The following is a 25,542-nucleotide window of genomic DNA, read 5'->3' as shown; positions in this document are numbered from 1 at the left end:
ATTTCCCATGAAAGGAGAGTTTGTTCCGCCAGGTATTCCACGGTCGCTACGTTTCATCCCGTTTTGACTTGAGAAGGACTGCGAGCGATCAGCGTAAATTCCGCGGTCATCGCGTTGCGATAAATCTCCTTGACCTCGAGCTTTTCGCGAAACCTCCATTGCGATTTGTTGCAATCGCTGCTTCAGAGTAGCCATGTCCATGTAAGCTTCAAACGACCGCGCATTCCTGTACAGAGAAACCTCTAACTGTTTCGCCATTTGGGGGAGCTTGTTCATCGATTCGGGGGATCCGTTCTTGTCCTTTTTCAAGAGCTTAAGACTGTACCAAAAAACAGCATGTTGTGAGCCAAGTCGTGAACACATGTGAGATGCCTAACGAGGCCTTTCTAATGCTTACATATGCTGGATCATTTCTCTGCGGTGCGGAGTGTCGTTGTCGCTCTGCCAGTTTCCACTTGGACCGCTTCCTCCCATACCGTTCGAGGTCGACACAAACTGCTGTTGCTGATGATGCCGACTGTGCGTCCCCTGCGAATTAGATCCGCGCATCGGGTCTTGCTGCATTGGCGGCATCGCGTGCCCCATACTGGAAGACGTGCTGCGCCCCATGGAACCCGTCCGATGCATTTGCTGTTGCGGATGAGAAGGATGAGGAATATTTGGGTGCATCTGTGGAGGCGGCGGTCCGCCTTGGTGTTGACGGGGCGAGTGCAGCGGCGGATGCGACGAATACTGGCCAGGATTCTGTGGCATGCCCGAGTAGCTCGGTTGCCTTCCGTTTGCCGGAGATTGGGGCATTGGGTAAGGAGGCGGAGGCTGTCCGGGCATTCCACCCATATTCCCCGAGTTTTGATGAGTGTAATGGGGAGGGTTCATGGGTCGGTGATGTCCAGGCGGCATCCCCTGATTCGGCATACCAGGATGGCCTGGTGGCATGGGAGGCCTTTGTTGCAGCGGCTGCACCCCGGGATTTCCCTGTTGTGGACCTCCGGTGCCGTCAAAAGGGGCCATCATTTGTCCCGTTTACGCCTCCGGACGACACTCACTAGCTGGAACGCCTCCTTTTGGTATCTGCAAAACAAAGGAAAGCCAGAGTGTTGGTTAGTGGCGCACTCGTGAAAACCATGGTGCTGCACAAAAGGCCGGTCATTCGATGCTGCGTGCATGTGCGGATCGATCAGGGGTGTCGGGGAGATGTCCTTCAGCGAAGCTGCGGAAGGTCCAGTGAACCAAATTGTGTCTGACCCGTGCATGAGCGTTTGGAATTTACATCCACTTACGAACAGAGTCACCAACATCCATATTTACGAAACAAAATATCAGACATCCCATAAGTGACAGTCAAATACTTTATACGGGACGATATACATAGATTCAGAGATCCTGCGGAGATGACATACGGGCAGACGTGGACAAGCACGCTCGGACTGACAACGCTGTCTGTACGGAAGAATGCGATGCAGGTACGATATGCCTTTGTCGCACAAACAATGGCTTTTCCGACTACAAGAGCCTCCAATCCTGTCCCTTACATCCTATTCTACACGATGAAAGCAAAACATTGATCAAAAGAGGACTCACCAGCGCGAAAACCGAGGCTGCTTCCCTGCAGTCTTTCCGCTCGAGAGCGTTGTACAGTTCTGTGTGAGAAGCGGTACTGTTCTACGACGTTGGCCTGCGTTTCTAAAAATGCCTCTCCGGGTACTTTCCTTTCCTTCCTACGGAGAGCTCGTAGAGCACACTGTATGGCAGTCTCTTAGGTCCACCTGCTCTGTCCAACATCCTGATTGGTTGTTAGAATATTTTGGTTTGGCGACTATGGAAAGCTGAAGTTTCCTGTTAACGGCTCTTACACATTAACCGTAAACAATCTCGTCGTTCTATGCCGTACCAACGAATCATTGCAAATGCTACAGTATAAAGCAGTTCCGGTACTTCGAAACAAGCCATTAATTGCTTTATATTGTTTATGTTGTTCAGTGTAAGCAGACAACAGGAGTCCTGTGCATCTCTGCCAGTGCTCTGTCTGGAACAATTCTTTGCGGTGCCTGGAAATTCACTTTGCAGTTTACCATTGCGCCGCTTTCTCCGTGCTGGGATAAATCAGTAGACTCTGCTGTTGCTACCGATAATGATGTGGGTGCAGACATCAGACCTTTGGATGCTTTACCGTTTGCAGTGAACAACAACATTTTGGATTCGGCCCGAACGAAATTCTTGGAACCCGGTGGCCTCTGTATCGGTCGTCGAAGTGTTCACGTCCAAATAGCTCGTAAGATATTCCGTTGCGAATTTTTATTGTGCCTCGCGCCGTACCCAATGAGCGACGTGACAAGTCTACTCAACTTTGAGGCGTACGAGAACAGACGCTTAACTAAGTTCGTGGACCGAATTTGCTGTACCTAATGAACATTGTAAGCTCGAGGAAAGGACGATATGGTTGACAAAATCGACGCCTGTGTCGGATACGACGTAAGCGTTTCTGTCCTACGCTCGAGGAAAGTGTTTGGAACGAAGATCTGCGTCGAAGATCGATACCGTTCCCTTCTTCCAGGTGGCGCGTGATTTCTACGTGAGCCATTACGTAGTCTGACTCTGCGGGAAAACAGTCAACATCCGATCACAAACTCCGACGACAACGCCTCGCACTAACTGTATTCTATAGGACTCTGAATCAACCACAGTATTTCACAATAGCGACGCCCTAAGTGTTGTATTCTGCACTTCTGTTCAACGAGCTTTCTCTCACGAACTTTTCGATCGGAGCCAGGCTGGAGACCGACTCTCTCGTTGTCGGCATCATCCATCCTGTTATTGTCCGGAAAGAAACTTCATAGCCTCGTGTCGACGTTTATCTGTGCCATTACTTCCTTTACTGATAAGCGAATATACATCTCCGAACTGCATCGATAGCTCCCTCCCGTATCTCATATTTCTCGTCACGCTACGGCTCCATCTTTTTCCCTTGTACAGAAATTGACATGCTTCGTACAGTCATGGGATTTTGTTTTGCAATAGCAGCCTCATTCGTCAGCCGACGCACCCCCATTATGGTGGCTGCTTCCTCGTCGCACTCTGGTGCGAGGACCACAGGAGCTTTCGTCTCATCCTTTGCCAGCCTCGCCACGAAGACCTCCCGAGTTTTCGCCGCATCCCATGGTAGCAATAGCGCCAACACCCAACTGCGACCAACATTTTTGAGGACTACTGTAACTGCGCGAACCATGTCGGCCACATCGGACGACAATAAGGAATACGATTTCGATTTTTTCGTGATTGGAGCGGGATCGGGGGGTATGGCCTCAGCCCGACGAGCCGCTACCTATGGTGCAAAGGTTGCTGTGACGGAAGTTGCTCGTCTTGGTGGAACGTGTGTAAATGTTGGGTGTGTGCCCAAAAAAGGTTCGTGCCATTTTGTTTCGGGCTTTCCCAAATGCACTGTCCGTTTTCGGTTTTGCTAACATAATGTCTTTTGCCATGTGTTTTAGTCATGTGGAACGCTGCATCCATTGCCGAATCGGTCCATGATATGAGTCACTATGGGTTCTCTGGTATGGACAATATCACGTTCGATTGGAATGTTCTCAAACAAGCTCGGGACAAGTATATTGCGCGTTTGAACGGAATCTACGACCGGAATCTGGACAATTCAGGTGTCACCAAAATTCTTGGTTATGCGTCCCTATCGGGACCTGGTGAAGTCCACATCCAACCCAGCGAAGGCGATCCGATCAAATATACTGCGAAGCACATATTGATTGCCGTCGGAGGAGTCCCCGTCTTTCCGAAAGGCGAAGGCATTGAGGAATACGCGATCAGTTCCGACGGTTTCTTTGAATTGGAGGAACTCCCGCGCAAAGCTGTAGTGGTCGGCGCAGGATACATCGCCGTCGAGCTCGCGGGTGTCTTGCAGGCGCTAGGAACCGACACAAAATTGGTTGTTAGGAAGGGGCAGGCGCTGCGCCACTTTGACGAAATTCTCCGCGACACCTTGGATGAAGAAATGCAGCGACAAGGTATTGAGATTTATCGCAACACGGACGGCGTAGAAAAGATCGAAGCCGACAGCGACGGTCTCAAAACCGTATACCTGCAGAATGGTGAAAAGATCGAAGGCGTGGATACTGTACTGATGGCTCCAGGACGCCGTCCCAACGTCGACAGGTTAAACCTGGTGGAGTTAGGCGTTGAGCAAAAGAAGGGAGGCTATATTGCCGCCAACGAGTATTCGGAAACAAATGTGGACGGTATTTATGCCTTGGGAGATGTCTGTGGAAACGTTGAGTTAACGCCGATGGCCATAGCTGCAGGGAGGCGCCTCGCCGATCGCCTCTTTGGGGGCCCAGCATTCAAGGACGCAAAAGTTTCATACGACTTGGTTCCCACAGTAGTCTTTTCTCATCCGACGATTGGTACTATCGGTTTGTCGGAAGAGGAAGCTAAGGAGAAATATGGTAAGGAAAATGTCAAGGTATACCGGTCCAAGTTTGCCAACTTGTACTACGGACCATGGCAGATCGAGCCGGAGGACAAGCCCAAAACAGCGATGAAATTAATTTGTGCTGGAGAGAATGAATTGGTGGTGGGTCTACACGTGATTGGTATGGGAGCGGACGAAATGCTACAAGGATTTGGAATTGCGCTTAAGATGGGAGCCACGAAGGCCGACTTTGATGCTACCATAGCAATCCATCCAACTGCCGCCGAGGAGTTCGTTACCATGTTTCCTTGGGGACTTTCTCCACAAAAGACTGGAGCGATCCAGAGCCCTTTGAACGGTGCTTCCCCTCCGGAAGTTTGAGTTGATAACGGATCGGGCATATTTTGTAGCATTCCGCAAACTTCTAGTAACTTGTTCGCAGCAACTAATCCGAGGACGGCGAACCAAAGGTCACGCTTTCGACCTATTATAAATTCTCTCTTACTGTGTCAACACAACAACTGCATTCTATGGAGGGGCTGCTTGTCTAGATTTATTTGTTGTGTGCTTGGAATCACTACTCACTCTCGTCACTCCATCGTAATGCAACGCCCAGAGAATTGAAATCCCTGTGGAACATCTAGCCTGTAGATCACAGGGCTATTCGTATTGTCAGCGTATGCTACTCGTGCTGACTTCGCAATCCCTTTGTCTTACATATCAACCGAGTCTTATTACAAATGCTGACTGTAAACGTGGAATACCATATAATTATTGTGGTTTCTTCGGAAAAGTATAGACGCTCGACTTCTCGATGCAGCCATTGCCGTTCAACCGAACACCCTCCGATTGCAGGAGTGCTATCTTTCGGTCAATCTTCGCCCCACTACGTGTGCCTCCAAAGCCCCCTAGCGATAGATCCGACTGCACCACCCGGTGACAGGGCACCGTGGGAGCGTACGGATTCCGCTTGAGAGCTTGTCCGATTGCCTGGGCTGAACGGCAATCGATCGCCAAACCTAGTTCTTTGTAGGTGGTCACTTTTCCTTCCGGTACTTTTACTAGAGCATGGTACACCTTGGCTTGGAAGGTCGTCAGCGGGATCTGTCCCGAAGAAAGCAAGGCTAGTGCTGCCATCGTTTTCGTCTTGCTGTGGGGACTCGCCTTGACAATCCCATTAGTGGGCGACGCTTTCATTCCAGTGGGCGTTTCTTTGCTTTTCTGTACGAATAGGAGTATCGTGAGATGGATCTACGTTTCGAAAAGTTAATGTGAGTTACGGTTTTACGGGCGGTAAAGTTTTCCAGGATTGCCAAGAATTCGTTTCATTTTCCGAGGTGTGATTGTCATCTGTCAATTCCAGGAACCTCTAGCCAGCTAGCAGATACATGTCCAATTAATTGTCTGCGAATTCGACCGTGTCACAGTGTCCGTGGAATCCACTGTAACATAGAACGGTCTCTGTACTTTATTTGAGGCTCGGTACGCGGACGGACGAACCCCTTGCGAGATCCGAGAAACAGTCACAACGTACGAAGTTCAGTTTTTGGACGGACACCGAATTTCGATTCGGCATCACATCCATCGCCGATACCAACACGTGCAAGATCGGCTTTTCCGGTGTCGCGACGGTGATCGCAAACGACCTCTCATTTCATCATTAGGCCCATCTTATCAACAACAACAACCTTTACCTCAGACTGCATCCTGCTAGTCAAGACAATGTTACCGAATCGTAGATTTTCCTTCGTTTTCCTGCTGTGGACGGCGACCAACGCGTTGCGACCGACAAGTTGTCGGTCTCCCCGGCAGATACGCAGCGTGCCGTCCGCAGCGACGGCGTCTGGAAGGTTTGCAGGGAAATGGCCCCGTCAGACACCTACGGCTCGCTTTACCGCGACCACCGCCAATCTCGACGCCGCGAAAAACGATGATGGAAACAGTGACGGAGGAAGCAGTGTCGCAGCGGCTACATTCAGTCTCATCAAGGCGATTGTAGGATCCGGGTGTTTGGCTCTCCCTGCAGGAGTTGCAGCCGTTTCGAATTATCCCTCCGCCCTGATTCCAGCGAATGTGCTGATGGTGGTTTTGGGAACAATGAGTGCGTACACTTTCACTCTCTACGGACGCTTGACTCACGCCACTCAAGCCAACAGTCTCGGCGACTTGTGGAAAAAGATCTACAAATCCGAGTCTTCGACCATTGTTTCACTAGCAAACTTTGTCTACTGCTTTGGTTGTTGTTTGACCTTCAATCTCATCATTGGTGACATGTTTTCGAGCTTGGCAACGGCCGGTGGCTTGTCCGGACTCTGGGCGAGTCGACAAGCAGCTATTTTGGCCGTGACTGCCACAACCTTGGTCCCACTCTGCAATCTACAGAGTCTCGCATCGCTCGCCCCCGTTTCCATCATTGGAGTTCTGGGTACTGTAGTCTCTACTTTATTCTTGGCTTGGCGGTGTCCCGAGATCGTACCTTCCAGTCCGTACGCCAAGGTCGGCAAGGGTATGCTCGCGTCCATCCCCTCAGCCATGCAGCCCCAGTTCAAAACCTACAGTCGACTACAAACGCCGGCGCCGCTCATTTTAATTGCCATGGCGTGTGTCTCCTTCATGGCGCACTTTTCTGCTCCAGATTTTTATAGATCGCTCGCGGGTAAAAACGTTGACCAGCGCAAGACCGAGAAGACAATGGCAAAGTTCAACACGATGACCGTGGCCGGCTACGTTGTGGTCGGAATTATTAACGCGCTCACACTCACCTTTGGTTTCTTAACATTTGGCGGCAACTCGGCGGGCGTGGTTCTCAACAATTACGCCAACGCTGATATTGGGGCTTCGGTCAGTAGACTGCTGGTGGCCATTTCCGTAATTGGCGGATTTCCCTTTCTGTTCAGCGCGTGCCGATCCGCAGCACTAGACCTGTTTGCGAAAAAGGGACAAACGGTGACGCGTGCAACAGAAACACGCTACACATCCGTTTTGCTAGCCATTTTGACGGCCATTGCGTTGGTGATTAAAGACGCGGGATTTGTCGTGTCGTTCAATGGCGCGTTGATGGGAACTGCACTTATTTACATCTTTCCAACGCTACTATTCCTGAAACAAAGCGCGGGATCTACGACCAAGTCGACACGTTTGTCATTGGAACGCGCATTTTGTAAATTCCTGGTAGGCTTCGGTGTGGTATCGAGTTTGATTGGCGGGGCCACATCGGTCATGAACTCCTATTTCCCGCATCTACTGCGCTAGACGATCTGTTATCAAAATCATTTTGTGATGTCGCATCCAGTGCTAAATATTTGTATCGAAGCATTGATTTTGGTGACCGCGGGCAATGACTCTGCTCGTTTTGATGTAGAGTGCGTCCTAGCTAGACCGTATGAAGATATGATAAGCAAGATGTATATGCCACGTTTGCTTTAGAGAACCACAACGTGATTTAATAGCGGTGTGCAACTGTGAATTGGCGCCGAGCTTTTACGTGCCTGAGATAGGTCCCAACGTCATCAAACGCATCTATTTCCGCCGTTTCTTCTTTTGCAGCTTGGCTTGTGCTTCGGCGAAGTCCGCATCGTTCAGAGGATCTTGGTCTTGATCGATTGTGACACCGTACCGTGCCCCCAGACTGGAAATGATGTTTCCACCACCACGTTTTTTGTTTTGGATAGCAGCAATTAAGTTCGACATATCGCTTTGCGGCTTTTGTTTGCTTTTCTTTGGTTGTAGTGCCGACTTGCTCGTCGACTTGGCCTTTTTCTTGGGTGGCGGCGACGGTTCAATGTCACTGGATTCGTCGTCTGTTTCTGTTTCGTCGCCATCGTTACTTGCTGTCTCGGCATCTTCTTTTGCTACCTTTCGTTTGAGCTTTTCCAAGGTCGTTTGCATTGTATCCTTGAAGTCTGTTTTGATCTGCCCCTTCTCCATAGCTGGCAGAATGAAGTCTTCTACCCAGCGACTCGCATCCCTAGGCTCAGAAAGCATGACAAAGTCCAGCATCTTTACAAGATTCCCTTTGCGTGCTGGAAATTCTTTGAGCACATCTCGCCGCTCTTCGTCCGAGCATTTATATTTGCTCGCAAAAGCATCAATGTCGCTCTTTGTTACCTTGCCAAAAATTTGGTCAAAGTATTGTTTCCAGATATCCGCGCCCTGTTTCGTAGCGGCGACATCGTCGTCATCGATCGCATCCGAAGGAATAACACCCGATTCGTCGTACTCCTCACGAGATTCTTGGTTTTGCAAGATTTGATAAGCCAACGAGATGGCCTGGAACTGCTGCGACGCCTTGGCATTGTCGGGATTTTTGTCTGGATGGTACCGCAATGCCGTACGGTAGTATGCCTTGCGGAGTTGGGCCTTGTCGGAATCGATGTCGCAGTTCAGCACGTCTTTGTAGAGATTGCAGCCTTTCCCGAAGGCTTCTTCAATAGGGTGCATGGCGACACTAGCACGTTCAGGCAAGCGCAAAAAGCAAACATATGGTTCACTCCAATGGTGGTAGCTGTAAATGAATTGGAATGACTGTGATCTCCCGTCAAAATCCGGGTTTCAATGGCTAATATCCCGTGTAAAATTCATCTCCGTATGATCACTCGAGCAATGCTTCTAGCTAGTATTAGCAGCAGAGAAGTCTTGGAATTGTTCACTGTCAAATGGACACATGAGGTTCATGTTAGATCGAACCTAATCGACTAGGGATAAAAGGCCGGATAGCATTCCGATTCCGTTAGGGGGGATTAGATATCGGGACACGTTCTACTGTTAACAAACTGTCGGTCTCGGATAGGACACTTGTTTAATGAAAAAAATGACATTTACTTAATGTGAGTAGAATTTATCTGCAATATGGAGAAGTTCAATAGTTTTCAAGAATTGTATGTCGCCTGAAAAAGCTCTATCGTTCTGAGCAGGCACTAATTGTACATCACAACAGGATCGATTTTCTTTCTTGTGGAAGCATTGACTTCACACTCTCTGAGTTTCCATATTTCTGTGTTACCGGATCTCCCATGGAAGGAACATCGTACTTTTACTTATTGATTCCGTTGAGAAGGCCATTCATTGTCACCTGCAAGGACCTGCGCCACATGGGTGATTCTGCTTCGACGAAGCAATCGTGCGTTTTTTATTTCAGTTTGGGAAATTGGTGGTCAGAGATAGCAGTGCTCGTACAGTTCTACGAGATCTCGTACGTATGTGAACCTCAACCACGATCGATGCCAGTAAGAACCTTTGATTAGGAAACAGAACATTGTCTCATAAGTTGTTCGGCCTGACAATTCCTGTTGTAAAAGCTCTTCTATAACTCGACATTCACGATGAGCCCATTCCCCTTTGATGAGATTCATACTTCCTATCTTGATTGGGAATTTGATTTCGGACAAGACGGTGAAAAAATCCTATCTGAGATGATCCGTACGAACAAAGAGCAACCTGTCAGTGAACCAAAAAATGTTGCCCCTATTGGTCATACCAAGAAGCGAGTAATTGAGACTGATACATTGCGTCGGCCGGGCAAGAAGCGCCCCAGTGGAATGCCTAAAAGACCTCTTTCAGCTTACAACGTCTTCTTTCAACGCGAGCGTCCACGTATCTATGATGAGTCGAACGGTCGAATTGGATTTCAGGAGTTGGGTAAAGTCATTGGCCACCGCTGGCGATCTCTTGACGCGAAGGAGCGCAGAGCCTACGAACTTGTAGCGGGAAAGGATACAATTCGTTACCGGAAGGAAATGGACGTCTTTGAAGAAAAACGTCGGAAGAGAATCAAAAGCACTCCAGTGAATGCTCTTCAGAATGATTCGTCTCTAACGTCTACGACCAAATCTCGTTCCAAAGTGGTAGAGATTGAAAGGCTGTCTTCCCAATGTACATCAATGGAAGCAGCACCTCATTATCCCGGCATATCTACACCCCCCATACATGCATTTGTTCCTGTTGCCAGTCCGTCCCCTCCGCCGCCGTCGGAAGAAGGGCAACAGGAAGAAAATTCAAAAATTCACCACGGGGTTGTATGGGAGAATTATGGAAAGGAGCTTGAAACTATGGCTGTCCCTTCCAGCACACAAGTTGTTTTGCTTGACAGCAACGGTCAAGACAAGAATTATGTGGTTTCATACACATGCTACCGCATGAGTAAGAAAGATGCCGACGCCTACTTGGCGACTTTTCCGTCTCACAAAGTTCACAAGAGAATCGCAGAATCTCACTTTGGCTATTGTGCCAAGGCATAGCATTTTAGTGTGTTGTCACGCATTGCCGGGGCCAATGTTTTACTCTCCCTTGCCGTTGCTGTGATTCACAGTTTCTTCCGTATAGCATTTATTTTTTCAGTCAACAGTAAAACTGAGTGCATTCGGTTTTGAATTCGTAGGTAACAACAGTAAGATGAAATTACATAGACTATCCCAAATCGAATGTTTAATTTTAAAATACGCAAAAATTGAGGTTCCGAGAAATCCGAGTCAAACCAAGTTGGTTACAGTTTGATTCGCAAGCAACTAAGCTTCAAAGCCATGGGATAGGATCTGTCTCTTGATATAAAACGGGAACGACCACGCTTCTAAAAGAAAAGCAACAAGCGTTTTTTCACTATGCATCGTTGCCTTACCCAGCTGATCGGATTCTTGACAGTGTTTCAAGCCGATTCATTTGTTACTCAGAGCCAACCGATCGGGTTGATGACAACCGCCTTTCGACCCGATCATCCTCTGACCGTAACTGTCCGTTTATTTGGGGGGAAAACCGAAGAAGAGAAGGAAAGTGGAGAGAAGACACATTCCTCCAAAGGAATTCTCGACTTTATTTTTAATCCATACGAAACCAAGATTCCCAAAGAACTCGAGAAAGAAATCTATCAGGCGGAAGGAAATACAGTCGCCGCTCAGGATCGCACAAAGCGAGTTGGGCTGTACGCTGTCGTGGCTTTTTCGGGTATACTTCTCGCGTTCTTCAACGGATTCATTACGGAGCTCCGCAATGGACCTACGCCAGACGGGATTCCCTTCGCATTAGACGATGCAGGTTTTGCATGGGTCGAATCGAATCTCTTGACACGATTTTTATTCATGAACAAGGTTGGAGGAGGCGTTTGCCTTGTAGGCGGTGCTGCCTTTGGGTTGCTAGCTGAAGCGGAATTCGATACGCGCCGAACAAATGCCGAGAAAATTTGGGAAGAAATGCAAAGGCGCCGCGAAGGAAAAACGAAGAAGGTAGCGCCAAGAAAGAAGAAGCGCAGATCTGGAAAAGAGTCAAAGCGTCTGGGAGCAATTGCAGAAGTTGCCTTTCAGGAAAGAGAGGGATCCGCAGCTGTCGAAGTCTCAGCAGTACCAAAAGCAAAAAAAAGTACAGATGGTGATATCGATGAGCAGCAGCCTAGGGGAAACACAGAAGTGAGTGGAGTCGCGTCTGAAGAAGATATTGGAGTATTTGGAGCTCTCAAAGGATTTTACGAAAAAGCGGATAAGATGGCTGCGTCCCAAGCCCTGCTGCTGAATAAGCAATTAGAAGAGAAAGGTCTGCTAGAGAAAATTACGGACGAAAGTGGATTGAAAGTTATCGGAAAAGACGAGGCAGCAAAGTTGAAGTCTGCCAAAACTGAAGGAGATGCATCAAACAAGAAAGACGGGAAATCCTAAGATATCGCCTGTTTTCTAATGTACCCTTTCATGTGGCCCTTTTGCGCTTGGTGTGCTTCCTCTCGGCTCATTTGAAAAAGGGACTTTTAAGCGTGCCATTGTTTGCGAAACAATGAGTTCAGGACTGTTGAGCAAAAAGAGTTGTTCGCCCGCATTCGCACAAAGTATCAACGTATCCGTTCTGGATGATAATATTGTTAAAATTCTTGGCTTTCCGTGGCATCTTTGTGTTGACTGCTGGAGGGGTCCGATCGTCTTTTAAACCTTTTGCAAACCGAGGACACTCCTGCTGCCCCGTACCGTCGCCAAAACAGCGATAGATCATAACCCAGCTGTACTAGACATTGGTCGAATGCATCACCAGTTTCGAATCCAAGGAAGAGAAGTTGTTGTATGTTGCCTTAAGCATCCTGCTCGCTAGTTGTTTCGAAGTATCCAAGTTGATACACATCCAAAGTGATGTAAGGATGAGCAACAGGCAAGCTCATTGCCGATTCCAAACGGAGTTTGGGTTGAAGTATCCAAGTTATAATACATATCCAAAGTGATGTAAGGATGAGCAACAGGCAAGCTCATTGCCGATTCCAAACGGAGTTTGGGTTGAAGTATCCAAGTTATAATACATATCCAAAGTGATGTAAGGATGAGCAACAGGCAAGCTCATTGCCGATTCCAAACGGAGTTTGGGTTGAAGTATCCAAGTTATAATACATATCCAAAGTGATGTAAAGATGAGCAACAGGCAAGCTCGTCGCAGATTCCAAATGGCGTTTGGGACCGCCAAAGTACAGGCAAAACGACCAAGCGCAAGTCAGATACTCTTACCAAGAGAGTTTCCTTATCTTAGAGCTACCAGCATTAAACCATCATCGATCAATAGAGACACTCGCGTTCCATAAACTGCCGACAGCAAATGCAAGCGATACTGTATCTCCGAGTCGAATCATCTTGCTTGTCTAATTCTATGATGACAAATCAACTAAACGGCACTTTGTAAACAATAGACGAGCCATGGGGTCGCTATGGAATAGCGCAGAGATCCTGCCATTCCAAAAAAAAGGACACAAGAGAATTGAACTCTCGAGTCACAAGGCAAGAATTTTGCAAAGGGAACGGCAAGGGACGTTTATCACAGTCGGTAAATAAGTTTCCGTCAATTCCTCGCCGGATTCTGCTTTACGAGGATGATGTCCTTCCGTATTTAACTCGAACCACACCCTTTTTGCTTTTGAGGCCAGTGATTCCCCACCGGCCTTGTTTCAGCTCAGTAGTGGATCGGACGTGGGTTCCTCCACAAGGACAAGGAAATCCGGCGACTGTCACAACACGAATTTGTTGCGTACGTTTGTCAGCAAACAGATTTACATCAAAGTTTTGAGCTTGACGATTACACAACTCATCTGCCTCTTCTTTTGACAAAATATCAATCTTTGTATCAAAGCCTTCGTCGACTAGTTGGCAAAACGCTTCCTGTAACTCTTGCAAAACGCTGTCGCGCTCTTCAATCGGGACGGAGCCTTTGTATTCCACGTATGGCCCATCAAGGAAGTGATAGGCTTTGGTCGGCTCCATCAATTTACCGCAACGGGCCATTGCCGAGTCGACCACGTGCCCTGCTGTATGGCATTCCGAGAGAATCCTTCGTTGGCTGACGTTGAGCTTCACTGTGACCGCATCTCCAACTCGAGGAGGCGTTTTTCCGCTAAGCGTCCCAAAATGCGTCGCTACACCAGTTTCTCTGTCAATCAAAACCTTTGATACGTCGACGCTCACTCCCGTCGCGGTTATTTCGAGACGGCCGACATCGGTTGGTTGCCCTCCCCCTTGGGCGTGCATGACGGTCCGATCCAGACAGATAGCCAAGGGAGCAACACTCTCGTCTTCACCAGGGTTGTGCGCGCTCACAGACAAAACCTTTGCGGTACATTCTGTCAGCCAGTTTCCTTCATACGTCATGTATAGCATATCCGTCGGTGGCAATTCGAGTGGCATTTCTGCACTTTCGCTCATATTCCAACGCCTCCTAGTCCGATTCTCAACGAGACCGTTCAGAGATCCGGCTGAGGATCCTAAACTTTATAGACGATAGATTTGAATACTGTCCAGATTGTTTGTTGGCCATTCGCCATTCCTCATGACTAAGGTCCTCGGCCCATTAAACGGAACGGAATAGAGTCAAGTGTTACTCGTTCTGTTTGTTTCGGTTTTCGACATTCCGTACTTCAAGAAACAATCGTTCACAGGACAGACTGTTTGAAACTGACCCAGCGAACACAAAATTTCTGACAATGATAACGACATAGATGATACAAAAACGCACGCAGTTTCTTGACATGCGTCACTATGACGAGGGCAAAGAGGCCTGAAAAGGCCTTTCTGATAGAATATGAAAACGAAGTTCTTTTCACGAAGAATCCCCATAGTTTCCATCCAAGTTGAGTTCACTCACAGTCAAGGAGCATCATCTCTAGATGAAGCGTAAAATACTTTCACAGTCTCTCTTGTGTTTAACGGCATGTGTTTACTGTTGACTGTAAGTGGCGCGTGCAAGTGTTAGAGGCCAAGCCGAAAAGAACTCAGTCAATTTCGAACAGAAGGACCGAAGCAACAAAAATGAAGATGACGTAGAGCTCTTGCAGCCTGCTTAGCGCTGCACAATGCAGATTCACGTCGAAGATGGTCTTCGAAATCGATCCGTCGCCAAGGAGAATTCCAGCATAATAGTCTCACTTTCGTCCACTCCTCCCATTCGAGACATGTTTTGCGAGCAATCTCACAAAACCAAGCGATGAGCTTTCGTGCCAACGATCGCAACAAAATGAAGAGTTCCTCATCTCAGAGCACTACGTCTCATGACGATCTGGTCGCCGAGCTGCCGGCATACCAAGTCGAGGGTGACGCTGTATTACTGCACGGATACCTTCATGTTCAAATCGTCCGCGCCAAAGAATTACGAGACTTCGACTGTATGATCGGCTGTCGCAAAGCCAGTACTGCGTTGCGTTGTTGCGACAATGTTAGCGACCCCTACGTCACTGTACACGCTGGAGATCATCGATTGATCAAGACCTCCGTTATGACGAATAGGTTGAACCCTCATTGGAAGGAAAGTTTTGTTGTACCGATCAGCCATCATGTGGAAGCACTCGAATTTAGAGTAAAGGACTCGGACTTCAACGGTGCGATGAATCTTCTCGGGAAGACATTTCTCTCTATAAGTGATATACTTAAACTCAATAAAGAGGGAAAACCTCGCAGGACAGGGATTCACAAAGTCGTTCATTTGGATGGAAAACCTCGACATGGGTCGTTTGAATACTTTGTGGAGTACGTTCCAGCCGAAATGATGAAGGACGGCGTTGCAGTTCCGGGGACATATTTCAAACCTAAACAAGGAAACAAAGTCAAACTGTACATAAATGCTGACGACCGCGGTTCAGAAAAAGGAACTCCAGAAGTGACATACGGTGCAAACAATGACCAGGTGTGGAAACCAAATCGTCTCTGGAAGGATATTTACGAATCCATTTGCCAAGCAAACGAATTGATCTATATTGCAGGATGGGCCGTCGATTACGAACAGAGTTTTCTACGAGGAGAGGAACGTGAGCAAGCATTGGACAGTGACAAGTATAGCCCATACATCGGGGATCTCTTGAAGGCCAAAGCAGAGGAGGGCGTAACAGTAAACGTTCTTGTATGGGACGACCAGACCTCAAATGGATTTAATGGTGAAGGAATGATGGCCACGAAAGATGAGGAGCTCCGACAGTTTTTCAAAGGAACAAAGGTCAACCTACACCTCGCACCCATGTTAGGAGGTGAATCCAATCCATACTTCGAACAAATTCGAAATTCGATGTGCTTTACACATCATCAAAAGATAGTCATATGCGACGAAAAATCTGAGTTAGTGGGATATGTTGGTACGTTGCTACTTTTGTGTCCTGACGCTGAGCAGTTTGGCAGCTGCCCGAGTCAACTTACCTCAGTTCTTTGCTGTAGGTGGGATTGATTTGACGTATGGGCGATTCGATAACAGTGAATATTCCCTCTTTCGAACCTTAGCGTCTGACCACAAAGGAGACTTCCATAATGGATGCCATATATTGAAATCTGGAGATACACTTGGACCTCGCCAGCCTTGGCATGACATTCATTTATGCGTTAGAGGACCGGCTGCGCAGGATCTATTGCAAAATTTTGAAGAGAGGTGGCGCCGTCAAGCTATATCAGATGCCGATCAGCTCGTTGACCGTGCAAAAAAAGAAATTGTCGCCAAGTCGCTAGATCAAGACCACGGTGGAGTGTGGAGTACGCAGCTTTTTCGGTCTATTGACGCTCGTACGGCCAGCTTTGATCCAGAGTTGATGTCTCATTTTTCTTCGCCATCCTTCGACGAAATCAAAGGCGTTAAGTTTCTCAATAGCGGGAAAAAATCAACGTCGCACCGTAAACTACGTCGCAAATTTTGGAAGATCAGTGTCGAGTATGATAGAAGATTCGTCTCTGATTCTGCCGATGGCTTTGTTTTCCCTCGGACTTTGGACCAGAAAAAAGGCCGAGCAATAGACCACAGTGCCCATGATGCTATGGTGTATCACATTCGCAGAGCGCACCACACTGTTTACATTGAAAGTCAATACTTCTTAAGCAGTTCACACATATGGTCGGAAGACACTGCAACGAAGTGTTACAACCTAATTGCAGCGGAGTTAACCTGGAAGATCTGCCAAAAGATAGAAGCTAGAGAGCGATTTGCCGCATACATTGTAATCCCTATGTGGCCAGAAGGCGTTCCAGAATCAGGATCTGTCCAAGAAATTCTGCGTTGGCAAAGGCTGACGATTGAAAGTATGTATAGGCGTGTGTGTAAAGCTATACAGCGACAGAAAGATCTTGCGAGGCAGTCAGGATCGCAGTTTGATATGGAAGCAACCGACTACTTAAATTTTTACTGTCTTGCAAATCGGGAGACCGAAGATGGAAGTGAAGCCCAAGGGGTCCCAAGGCCGCAATCAATCGAAGAAACGCTAAGCAAGTCCCGCCGGCACTTAATATACGTGCATTCTAAGTTGATGATTGTTGACGATGCAGTAGCATTGATTGGTTCAGCCAATATTAACCAAAGGAGTCTCGATGGAACGAGAGACAGTGAAATTGTTCAAGGGGTATGGCAGCCTGATCATTTGGCAACAAATAAGAGTATCGCCGTCGGCGATATTCATGGATTTCGCCTACACTGCTGGAGTCACCTGACGGGGAAAATGGAGGACATATTCCGAGATCCGTCAAATTTGGATTGCGTTCGTCGGCTGAATACCATTGCCAAAGAAAACTGGAAAATATTTTCGCAGGAACAAGTCGCGGAAATGAATTCGTATCTGGTTTCCTACCCAATTCGTGTTGATGCGGACGGAAAGTTGTCAGGTATCGAAGGCGATGTATTTCCTGATACGAAGGCCCAAATCCTGGGTTCGAAGTCCTTTCTACCTGAGTACTTGACAACATAACTCATTATTCTACTGCTTTGGCTTTCAATAAATATGTGTTCATCGGCTAGGCTAATACAGAGAACATCACCATACTTCCACGTTATGCATTGTCTGTTTGTCCATATTCCATTCTGCGATCATCCCCGATCGGATTCATGCAAGCTTTTTACGTCCTCGCTTCTATCACTTCTACTTATGTAAAGAGTGATTGGAGTCTGAATTTTATGTTTTACAATGAACTGCAACAGTCATAGTCAGCTGTAGTAGTTTAACATACTCGAAAAATAGGGAAACACAATCGTCCGTATCTCGCCCGCTCGTGTTTTTTACTCTTTCAGTCGATCGAATAGAGGTCGCTGGGAGGGGTCCTTCCGTCGTCACCCTACGAGTATCCGCACCACTCCACGTTTCTTCCTGATCCTTCCAAAGGCTTTCGAGTGTACGGCAACGTAAACGAAGTGGAAAGCTGCCGTTGTTGGCTTGATCGAGAAGCTTACTACATCGTAATCCTGGACTTTGCTACCGACCTCGTAAATAGAATCGACTATCATGAATAGCACTGGAAACGGCGAAGAAAACGACACGGGTGCTCCCTTGCCCGATTTTCGCACGTCCGGTATCCAGTTACATACAGTGGCTCCAGCCCTTGGCGTGATCGGGAAGAACACCCCGGATTATTTAGATTACGATACCAAAGGACGAGGGATAATCGTAACTATGTTCGCAAATGCTGGTATGAGCTATGTATTGGGGACGACTTTCGGTGGAGTATACGGAGTTCGACAAGGCCTAGTCGCGACCCCGTCCAATCGATTCCGAGTGAAGCTGAATTCCGTTCTAAATCACTCGGGAAGGTACGGCAGTCGAGCTGGAAATACTCTTGGCGTCTTCGCTGTTTTGTATTCTTTATACGAAGGCTTGGCTGATCATGTGAGTGGTTCCCGAACGAAAATTATTCCGGTGGCTTACTTTGCAGATAAATGTTCGAGCACGCTGACCCGTTTGGTTCTTTTCCGTTGGCATTGATTACAGTATGATTTGGAGGAAACACTGGGTGTACGGGACATTTCACCAGCAGCGGCATCCTTTGTGAGCCCTGCCTTTGGTGCCGTAATGGCGGGTGCAACCTACTACGGACCATCCGGTCCCCGTGTGGCCGCATTGGCGGGAGCACTCGGTTTTGGCAGTGTGGCCGTAACGTACGCTGCCTACACGGTATTGGGCATTCCGTACGGAAGTCGCGGCTATTTGTTCCTCTAGCGTATATACCTTTGATGTATATAATAGCAAACGTTACCATGCCTTGTCGATGGTTGCGATCACGAACCAACGAACGCAGCTAACTCGTTAGATTTGTATTACACGTTGGATAAGGACAAGCGTTGCACAGACTCGTGGAGATTTTCGTGTAGCCAGTCGTACACTCCGTGTGCAAAGGTAATACCACAGGCGACTCGAGCAGTTCCCCAGCCAATCCTTAGCCGATTTTGCAAATAGTACAATTGTCTGGCAACCGTAGGCTGTTCACCGGTCTCGTGTGCCAGACTGCGAAGCACTTGTAGAGTGCCATCCGCTCGATCCCGTGAGGATGTTGCGTACTGTATATTCCGAACATAATTGAATGGTCCGGAAAGAACCGTGGCTAGCGCTGCTGCTGTAAGATTTCCTTTCCATTGTTCGTGGGGATAGAGTTGAAAGCTGTACTGAATCTGCAAGCGTAACCAGGTATAGCAGGCTCCGAACACGACATCCCGATAAATGGTCGGTACAAGCCCGTTGCCGAAGGGTCGTAGCGATCCCGATTTCTTCACCATACCGAAGGCTTCTTTGAGCATTCCCTGATTGACTTCACGCCCCCAGGTCTTGTATTTGATGGCCGACACGGGGTTCAGGACCACCGCATTCGCCAGACCGGCGGCGGTACCGGCCAGCAAATTGTATTTGGGATCCATATCACTGCGTTGGCAGCGACGAGTGGGTTGATGTTGACCCAAAATGCGTAGAAACAAATGCTCCAAGGGAAAGTATAGCCCGCCGGAGAGGGCTCGTCCCCCGATGGATTGGAAAAAGCCCGTGTAGGGTGATCGCCAGTTCTCCCAGGCCAAGAAAGGTCGATGATTCGTGACCGATAAGTACAGAGCCCGATCGTAGGGATTGAAGATACCAGCTTGCGCTACTCCCGCCAAAAGTCCACACACAAAGGAGGTGTACTCGATTGGTTCGTTGATTGGAGTTATACTGGTTCTCCTGGTAATGCGCATATGCAAGGGAGGATGTTGTTGTTGCTGCTGCTGCTCCTGGATTTGCTGGAAACCGTCTCGTTCCTCCGAATCACTCGACATGAGGCCGTACGTAGTAGTGTAGTGGTAGCGGTAGCGGAAGATTCCGAAGGCATCTTCCCGCATAGACGACTCGAGTGGGAAACAGGTCCAGGCTTTCTCGTTGTTGATCTTTTCCGGTTCGTGGGAAAGCCTCGGCGGGAGGTCTCTCTCAGGCGAGTCGATTGCGAAATGGTGTCCCTACTACTACTACTACTACTACTACTACTACTACTCTCAATCACTTGTAAAGTGTTCCGAAACCCCGAGACACGGGGGTCACCAAGCACGCGCACGGTCCCCAAAAAGCGATACAATCGGTGGATGGACGTACGTACGGACGGGACTCGAACCGGAAAGTTCAACTTGCGTTTACGTACACACAACAAGGAATGCAATTAAAGTCGTCTGTCCTTCACGTAGTCACCGTGTGCGGCCAACGCCAACGGCAACGATGGATCGATACCGGTCCGATCTACACTAACAGTAACTGTAAATAGCCATCTGTTTCGGTCACCGGAGACACCATGGCACCGCATCATGAGGTCCTTGGTCTCACAGCCGCATGCAGTAGTGGTTGGCCTGTTCTTGTTAGTCCACACACAGCATAGTCTCTCGTTCAATCTCGTGAAAACGAGGCTATCTGTCGGACGCAATACCGATGGGGTTATTGATCATGACTTCGCGGACGATCATCCCAACGTGATGTCGATTCCTGCTTGTCACGGTCCGTTCAGCCCCGACTTACTGACCAATTACTGGGGACGCTCTCCGCTATTGATTCGATCAGCTTTTCATGCCGAAGCTTTGACGGAAGTTTGGCCCAGCCAAGCCGATCTGTTGGAACTCGCGCTCGACGATGACGAAATCAGTAGCGATTCGGCCCGGATTATAACGCATACCTCTGGGCGCCTTGATTCCTTTGCCTCACAATTAGGACCGTTCTCCACTTCCACTATTCAAGGACTTGAACATGGAGACAAGATGTGGACTCTAATCGTCAACGATGTGGATCGATACGTGTCGACACTCGCCGATTGGATGGACGACGAATTTGGATTCTTGCCCCGTTGGCGTCGCGACGATGCGCAGATTAGTATGGCACGCACGGGTGGGGGCATTGGTCCCCACGTCGATAGCTACGATGTCTTTTTGACTCAAACATCCGGTCAACGAACCTGGCTCGTGGGAAACACCATGACGGTCCAAGAAGAAATGAACACGCTCATACCCGATTTGTCGGTCCGCATTTTGCGAGACGTCAGCAACCACAACGAGAGCTCCCACGCGTATACCCGACTGGAACTGCAACCTGGCGATGTGCTGTACCTTCCACCCCGATACGTACACTGGGGTACAGCTCTCACGGATGATTGCGTGACGTTGAGTGTTGGAGCACGGTCGCCGTCAAGTGCCGAGCTGGTAGCGCGAATCGCCGAAACCATGCTGGGGTCCGTCTCGGTTCACGCCGTGCAACGGTACACGGATCCAGACTTGCTACAAGAAGTAAACGGTGCACCGTTACATTCAATGACCAATCACGCCAAAGATAGTATGAAGACCATGGTTCTCGATGCGGTGCACGAAATCACGGATGATCCGATGCGTTGGGATGAACTTGTCGCCAAGCTAGCCACCGAGCCCAAACGGATGTCAGAGAACGCTCTGGTTCCCTATAACGAAATAAAAGACTCCGAGTATCTGGCAATTTGGGGAGGAACGCCGCGGGATGCGCTTGCACGGATACGCGAAGGTCGGGGCGCCCTCTATCGAATAGAAGGCGTATCGTTTGCCACTTCACGTGTCGAATACGATGGGGTAATAACTGAACGATTATTTGCGCACGGATCAATGTGGGAAATTTGTGACGACGAGCTAGCTACGGCAGTTCTTTGCAGAATAGAGAAAGGCAAGCCAATCACAATCAGTCACATAGAAGGTCTTTCTGCCCCTCTGGCGGAGCTACTGACAAACTTGATATCCGAAGGGATTCTATATGCCTCCGAGGATCTCTCCTAAGGTAAATAAGGAATAATATAATTGTGCTAGTGTATTTTTGCGTCGAGGCCGCTTCCACAGTCTCTACTCTACAGACCAGATTCTACATCGTGTCAATGCTAGAATTTATTTTTTTGGTGCAGCGTCGATATCAACAACAACGGCTCCTTCGGCTATGGCAAGCTTTTCTTCTTCGCCCAAATCTGATACAGAGCCGATTAAACAGGCCATCATGATGATGGCACCGCCAACATATGAGGTTGCACCAAGCTGTTCATTCAAAAGCGCGAGTCCAAACAAACTTGCCCAGACCGGTTCGCTGGAAAATGTAATGGCAGCGTCAGTCGCGGTGGCTTTTTGGAGAGCGATTCCTTCCAAAAATATTGCAAACACGGTCGTGACCATACCCGTCCATGCAATTGTGGCCACGCGATGAGGCTCCGCCAGGTAGCCAAAGTCCGGGAAATGCCACTGATAGTCCGACAAGACCCACATCATACTCAGAAATCCTGCGGCAACGCATTGTGCCGCGGCAATAGTAAGAACGCGGTTTGGAACGTTTTCGAACTTTTCCTGGTAGTGTTCGATACGGCAAAAGCTGTATCCGAACCCAATCGGCTGACCAAGAGCCAAGATGTCGCCTCGCTGCACACCCAAGGCATTGGCAACGGACTGGATAGGTCCTATAGCCGAAGCGGTTTCGAGCGATGATGATGCTAGCGCATTCGTAGTCGACGGTACAACTTCCGTCTGGGCAGATGCCGCTTGGATACCCAGCATTTCGGGTATACCTAACATGCCCTCGAGTACACCTACACCTGCCAGAGCAACCATGGCGGCGGCCACATTCATGGGTTTGATGGGTTTGCCGTACAAAATCGCCGAAACGACGGGCACAAAGACTACTGTGAGACTGCAAATAAAGGCGCATTTTCCACTGGAAATATCTGCCAAGGCCACCGCCTGGCACACGTAACCGAGGGTGATCCAAATTCCGCATTCGAGTCCGGCGAGAATCACGTCCTTGCGTTGATTAATCAAAAGAGGAAAACTGACCAACGCTGCTAAACCGAATCGTGCAAAGGCAAATTCGGAAGGCGGATGGTGGCACGGAGGATGGAAGCATAGAGTCTCGAGGTACTTGACGCTCTGTTCCGTAAGACGACGCAAGAGAACAATGAGATCAACCAAGGAAAGATGGAACAAGTTTCACACGGAGCAAAAAATCTGGACGTACCGCAAAATTGGTGCCCCAAATAGCGGCTACGAGGAGCAAAAGCCCACGCGCTGCCCATATAGAAAGGCCGCCATCCTTTTCTTGTGATTTTTGCAAGTCTTCTATCTGCATGTCGGTAAGGGTCGAAATTTCGGTAATTTCGGTGCTGTCCGAAAGCAGAAAAGGGTCAAAGGAAGAAGAAGATGAAGGTCCGGTCTCTCCTTTGTCCGCCTTGAAGCGAGACTCCTGCAGCAGGAACGTCATTTTCCTCTTGACCACAGCAGGTGTGTCGACGATCAGGCCAAGGGGAGCAAACGCTTGGGAAGACAGAGGTTGTTGCGCCGCCAGAGTAAACGCAAGCAATAGGGTGACAACATGCACACCAGGACAAGGAATCCTTGCATCTCCAGATATTTTCATGATGGCCTTTTGACTAACATAAAATGGAAAAAATAAAAGGCGCAACGCTTTTACTTGCAATTTCTTCTGTTCGACTTCTTTGAGAAAAGTTGAAAGACGCAGTTGCCGATGAAGCACGTCAGAACTGGGATTCAAAGCGAGAGCGCTAATTGCAAGATTTGTGAAGGCAAAAAGCCTTCTGCGATGGTTGGGGTTGTGCCAGCAGGGCAGCAGCACTGGGTAAAGACGAACTTAGAGCTTAAGTAGCCATTGGATGCAAATGCGTGCGTGCCTCCAGTAGGATGGAAGAAGTGGCTCGTGATGATTGGTTGGATGCCTTCGAATGATGAATAATGGCTTCAACTTGTCGTTGCGTCCATTTTTCGGACAGGGCCTCCAGCGTGTCAAAATGAAAACAATAGTGACATCCAGCTTGTTGGATTAAATTGTGGAAAATTAGACGATCAGGGGACTCACTGGAACCACGAGTTTACCAGTAAAACGCGATGATCTCAAGAAGCAACGTCACACGTGATTCACAGAAATTCACAAGACCCCTTCATTTTTGAGCGTATGTAAACTCAGGTCTCTGTACTTTACTTTTAATTCGCTGAACCCTTTTTAGGACGAACTTGCCTATCTCACAAATTCGAGACGCCATCGAAACGATATCGGCAACTGTCGCTAATGTAAAGTAAGAATTCCCTAATGATCGATGGCTCCACCCAACTCTAACATGACATCTGATCCCAACGAACTTGTCACAAAAAAGTCGCTCGCAATCGCTTTGTCAGCTCCAAGAGCTCCGCCTTCCGGGTCGACTCACCGTGCTGCCATGCTAGGCCGAGAGGTGACGGAAAATCCGTATCACAAATCGTTGACCGACACGACCAGTCCTCGTCTCCAACAACGCCTTTTCCGCCAGCTGCGCAACGCGTATCGAACCGCTGCAAGCCATGCACCGCATCCTCATCTGCCTTCGGCTCTGGATACTGGGGACGTCGTGACACGTGCACTGGGAGCGTGGCTGAGCGTGGCGTCCCAAAATCGATTTCGTGATTCGGGAGGCTTTCGGCGTTTGGTCGACTTCCTCGTCGTACTTTCGGCACCCGCAATTCCACTTTCCGCGCCGTCGGCAGGCTGGAATTTCTTGATGCTCACTAAGCAAGTAAAGAAATTGCGGTACGGATTGAATTCTCTGCAATATATCGACTTCTTTCTACCTTACGATCCTGCCGAAACGTTTACGAACACTAGGTCAGCTCGCCGATTGATTTTCTTCGTACACGGTGGTGCCTGGGGAAGCGGTGAGCCATGGATGTATCGTCTGGTGGCTGGTGCTTTTTTGGAACTAGGCTACGCCGTGGCGATTGTGGGTTACCGAACCTACCCGGACGGTACTGTTGTCGACCAAGTTGCTGATCTCCGGGATGCTGCGGCATTTTTAGCACAAACGCATCCTGCCTGGTGCGAACGTCAAGTCACCGTCATGGGTCATTCCTCGGGTGCGCATATAGCCTTACTGTTTTTAGTGGATCGCTTCATCACGAGTACAAAGCTTTCCGTCACTGCTAATGGTAGCGGAGACTTCCGTATCGATTCCTTCGTCGGGTTGTCGGGACCCTACGATATTTCGCATCATTTCGACTACGAAGCAAATCGCGGTGTAGAAGAAATGTCGCCACTCAAACCGGCAAATGGATATACTCGCCAGAGCTTTCGCACACATTCACCGGCTCTTCGTCTCCTAGATTCTTTGGCATGCCAAGTTGAATCAAACAGGGTGATTGACAAGCTCTTCCCCCTTTTGGTTTTAATTCACGGTATTGAAGATGATACGGTACCTTTCACAGCAACTGCTGAGGCTGGACGGATTCTGAGAAGCTGTGGAGCCCTTTGCCAAGAAATTTACATCACTGAGACGAGACATCAGGATATGGTCATGCAGATAATGCTGGGTGGCAAGACCCTAGATGCTGTTATTGACTGGATTCAGTTACTACATCACGAGTCGCCAGCACCGACGCCAATATATAAAGTACATGCAAAAAGTAAG

At 48.6% G+C, this 25,542-nt stretch overlaps 13 protein-coding genes across 13 annotated transcripts; 8 read left to right on the top strand and 5 right to left on the bottom strand.

Moving 5' to 3' along the window:
- Positions 1-3,224: 3,224 nt before the first annotated feature.
- On the top strand, positions 3,225-4,801 carry Gsr_2 (glutathione reductase; the record flags this gene model as incomplete). Its single annotated transcript, XM_002180286.1, has 2 exons — positions 3,225-3,402; positions 3,489-4,801. 2 exons carry the CDS (start codon positions 3,225-3,227, stop codon positions 4,799-4,801), a joined length of 1,491 nt encoding a protein of 496 aa, XP_002180322.1.
- A 390-nt stretch (positions 4,802-5,191) lies between these two features.
- PHATRDRAFT_35818 (predicted protein) lies at positions 5,192-5,557 on the bottom strand (the record flags this gene model as incomplete). Its single annotated transcript, XM_002180089.1, has 1 exon — positions 5,192-5,557. The coding sequence occupies one exon, from the start codon at positions 5,555-5,557 to the stop codon at positions 5,192-5,194; it is 366 nt and encodes a 121-aa protein (XP_002180125.1).
- A 533-nt stretch (positions 5,558-6,090) lies between these two features.
- On the top strand, positions 6,091-7,833 carry PHATRDRAFT_45969 (predicted protein). Its single transcript, XM_002180285.1, has one exon. The coding sequence runs from the start codon at positions 6,143-6,145 to the stop codon at positions 7,670-7,672; it is 1,530 nt and encodes a 509-aa protein (XP_002180321.1). The 5' UTR covers positions 6,091-6,142; the 3' UTR covers positions 7,673-7,833.
- A 469-nt stretch (positions 7,834-8,302) lies between these two features.
- Positions 8,303-8,860, bottom strand: PHATRDRAFT_12378 (predicted protein; the record flags this gene model as incomplete). The annotated part of the gene is made up of 1 exon (XM_002180088.1): positions 8,303-8,860. A coding segment is annotated over one exon (558 nt), but the record flags the coding sequence as incomplete, so codon positions are not given.
- Positions 8,861-9,695: 835 nt separating this feature from the next.
- Positions 9,696-10,827, top strand: PHATRDRAFT_45968 (predicted protein). The gene has a single exon (XM_002180284.1). The coding sequence runs from the start codon at positions 9,742-9,744 to the stop codon at positions 10,654-10,656; it is 915 nt and encodes a 304-aa protein (XP_002180320.1). The 5' UTR covers positions 9,696-9,741; the 3' UTR covers positions 10,657-10,827.
- Positions 10,828-10,924: 97 nt separating this feature from the next.
- Positions 10,925-12,281, top strand: PHATRDRAFT_45967 (predicted protein). Its single transcript, XM_002180283.1, has one exon. The coding sequence runs from the start codon at positions 11,017-11,019 to the stop codon at positions 12,058-12,060; it is 1,044 nt and encodes a 347-aa protein (XP_002180319.1). The 5' UTR covers positions 10,925-11,016; the 3' UTR covers positions 12,061-12,281.
- Positions 12,282-13,236: 955 nt separating this feature from the next.
- On the bottom strand, positions 13,237-14,070 carry PHATRDRAFT_35813 (predicted protein; the record flags this gene model as incomplete). The annotated part of the gene is made up of 1 exon (XM_002180087.1): positions 13,237-14,070. The coding sequence occupies one exon, from the start codon at positions 14,068-14,070 to the stop codon at positions 13,237-13,239; it is 834 nt and encodes a 277-aa protein (XP_002180123.1).
- Positions 14,071-14,962: 892 nt separating this feature from the next.
- Positions 14,963-17,573, top strand: PHATRDRAFT_12431 (predicted protein; the record flags this gene model as incomplete). The annotated part of the gene is made up of 3 exons (XM_002180282.1): positions 14,963-15,982; positions 16,053-16,426; positions 16,562-17,573. Coding segments are annotated over 3 exons (2,406 nt in total), but the record flags the coding sequence as incomplete, so codon positions are not given.
- A 531-nt stretch (positions 17,574-18,104) lies between these two features.
- Positions 18,105-18,815, top strand: PHATRDRAFT_35810 (predicted protein; the record flags this gene model as incomplete). The annotated part of the gene is made up of 2 exons (XM_002180281.1): positions 18,105-18,485; positions 18,588-18,815. 2 exons carry the CDS (start codon positions 18,105-18,107, stop codon positions 18,813-18,815), a joined length of 609 nt encoding a protein of 202 aa, XP_002180317.1.
- Positions 18,816-18,913: 98 nt separating this feature from the next.
- PHATRDRAFT_35809 (predicted protein) lies at positions 18,914-19,960 on the bottom strand (the record flags this gene model as incomplete). Its single annotated transcript, XM_002180086.1, has 1 exon — positions 18,914-19,960. One exon carries the CDS (start codon positions 19,958-19,960, stop codon positions 18,914-18,916), a length of 1,047 nt encoding a protein of 348 aa, XP_002180122.1.
- Positions 19,961-20,407: 447 nt separating this feature from the next.
- On the top strand, positions 20,408-21,925 carry PHATRDRAFT_45966 (predicted protein). The gene has a single exon (XM_002180280.1). The coding sequence runs from the start codon at positions 20,414-20,416 to the stop codon at positions 21,890-21,892; it is 1,479 nt and encodes a 492-aa protein (XP_002180316.1). The 5' UTR covers positions 20,408-20,413; the 3' UTR covers positions 21,893-21,925.
- Positions 21,926-21,997: 72 nt separating this feature from the next.
- On the bottom strand, positions 21,998-23,661 carry PHATRDRAFT_45965 (predicted protein; the record flags this gene model as incomplete). The annotated part of the gene is made up of 2 exons (XM_002180085.1): positions 23,109-23,661; positions 21,998-23,020 (listed from the first exon to the last, which is right to left on the bottom strand). The coding sequence occupies exons 1-2, from the start codon at positions 23,505-23,507 to the stop codon at positions 21,998-22,000; spliced, it is 1,422 nt and encodes a 473-aa protein (XP_002180121.1). The 5' UTR covers positions 23,508-23,661.
- Positions 23,662-24,202: 541 nt separating this feature from the next.
- Positions 24,203-25,537, top strand: PHATRDRAFT_45964 (predicted protein; the record flags this gene model as incomplete). Its single annotated transcript, XM_002180279.1, has 1 exon — positions 24,203-25,537. A coding segment is annotated over exon 1 (1,314 nt), but the record flags the coding sequence as incomplete, so codon positions are not given.
- Positions 25,538-25,542: the final 5 nt, after the last annotated feature.

The sequence above is a fragment of the Phaeodactylum tricornutum genome, chromosome 8, assembly GCF_000150955.2.
Source record: "Phaeodactylum tricornutum CCAP 1055/1 chromosome 8, whole genome shotgun sequence".
NCBI lineage: Eukaryota > Bacillariophyta > Bacillariophyceae > Surirellales > Neidiaceae > Phaeodactylum > Phaeodactylum tricornutum.
The sequence above is the reverse complement of the archived record's forward strand: the minus strand, read 5'-3'. Positions and strand labels throughout refer to the sequence as shown.

Excerpts from the sequence above, each read along its gene's own strand:
- PHATRDRAFT_45969 (XM_002180285.1), top strand. The coding sequence starts at position 6,143 with ATGTTACCGAATCGTAGATTTTCCTTCGTTTTCCTGCTGTGGACGGCG.
- PHATRDRAFT_45966 (XM_002180280.1), top strand. The coding sequence starts at position 20,414 with ATGAGGTCCTTGGTCTCACAGCCGCATGCAGTAGTGGTTGGCCTGTTC.
- PHATRDRAFT_45968 (XM_002180284.1), top strand. The coding sequence starts at position 9,742 with ATGAGCCCATTCCCCTTTGATGAGATTCATACTTCCTATCTTGATTGG.
- PHATRDRAFT_45967 (XM_002180283.1), top strand. The coding sequence starts at position 11,017 with ATGCATCGTTGCCTTACCCAGCTGATCGGATTCTTGACAGTGTTTCAA.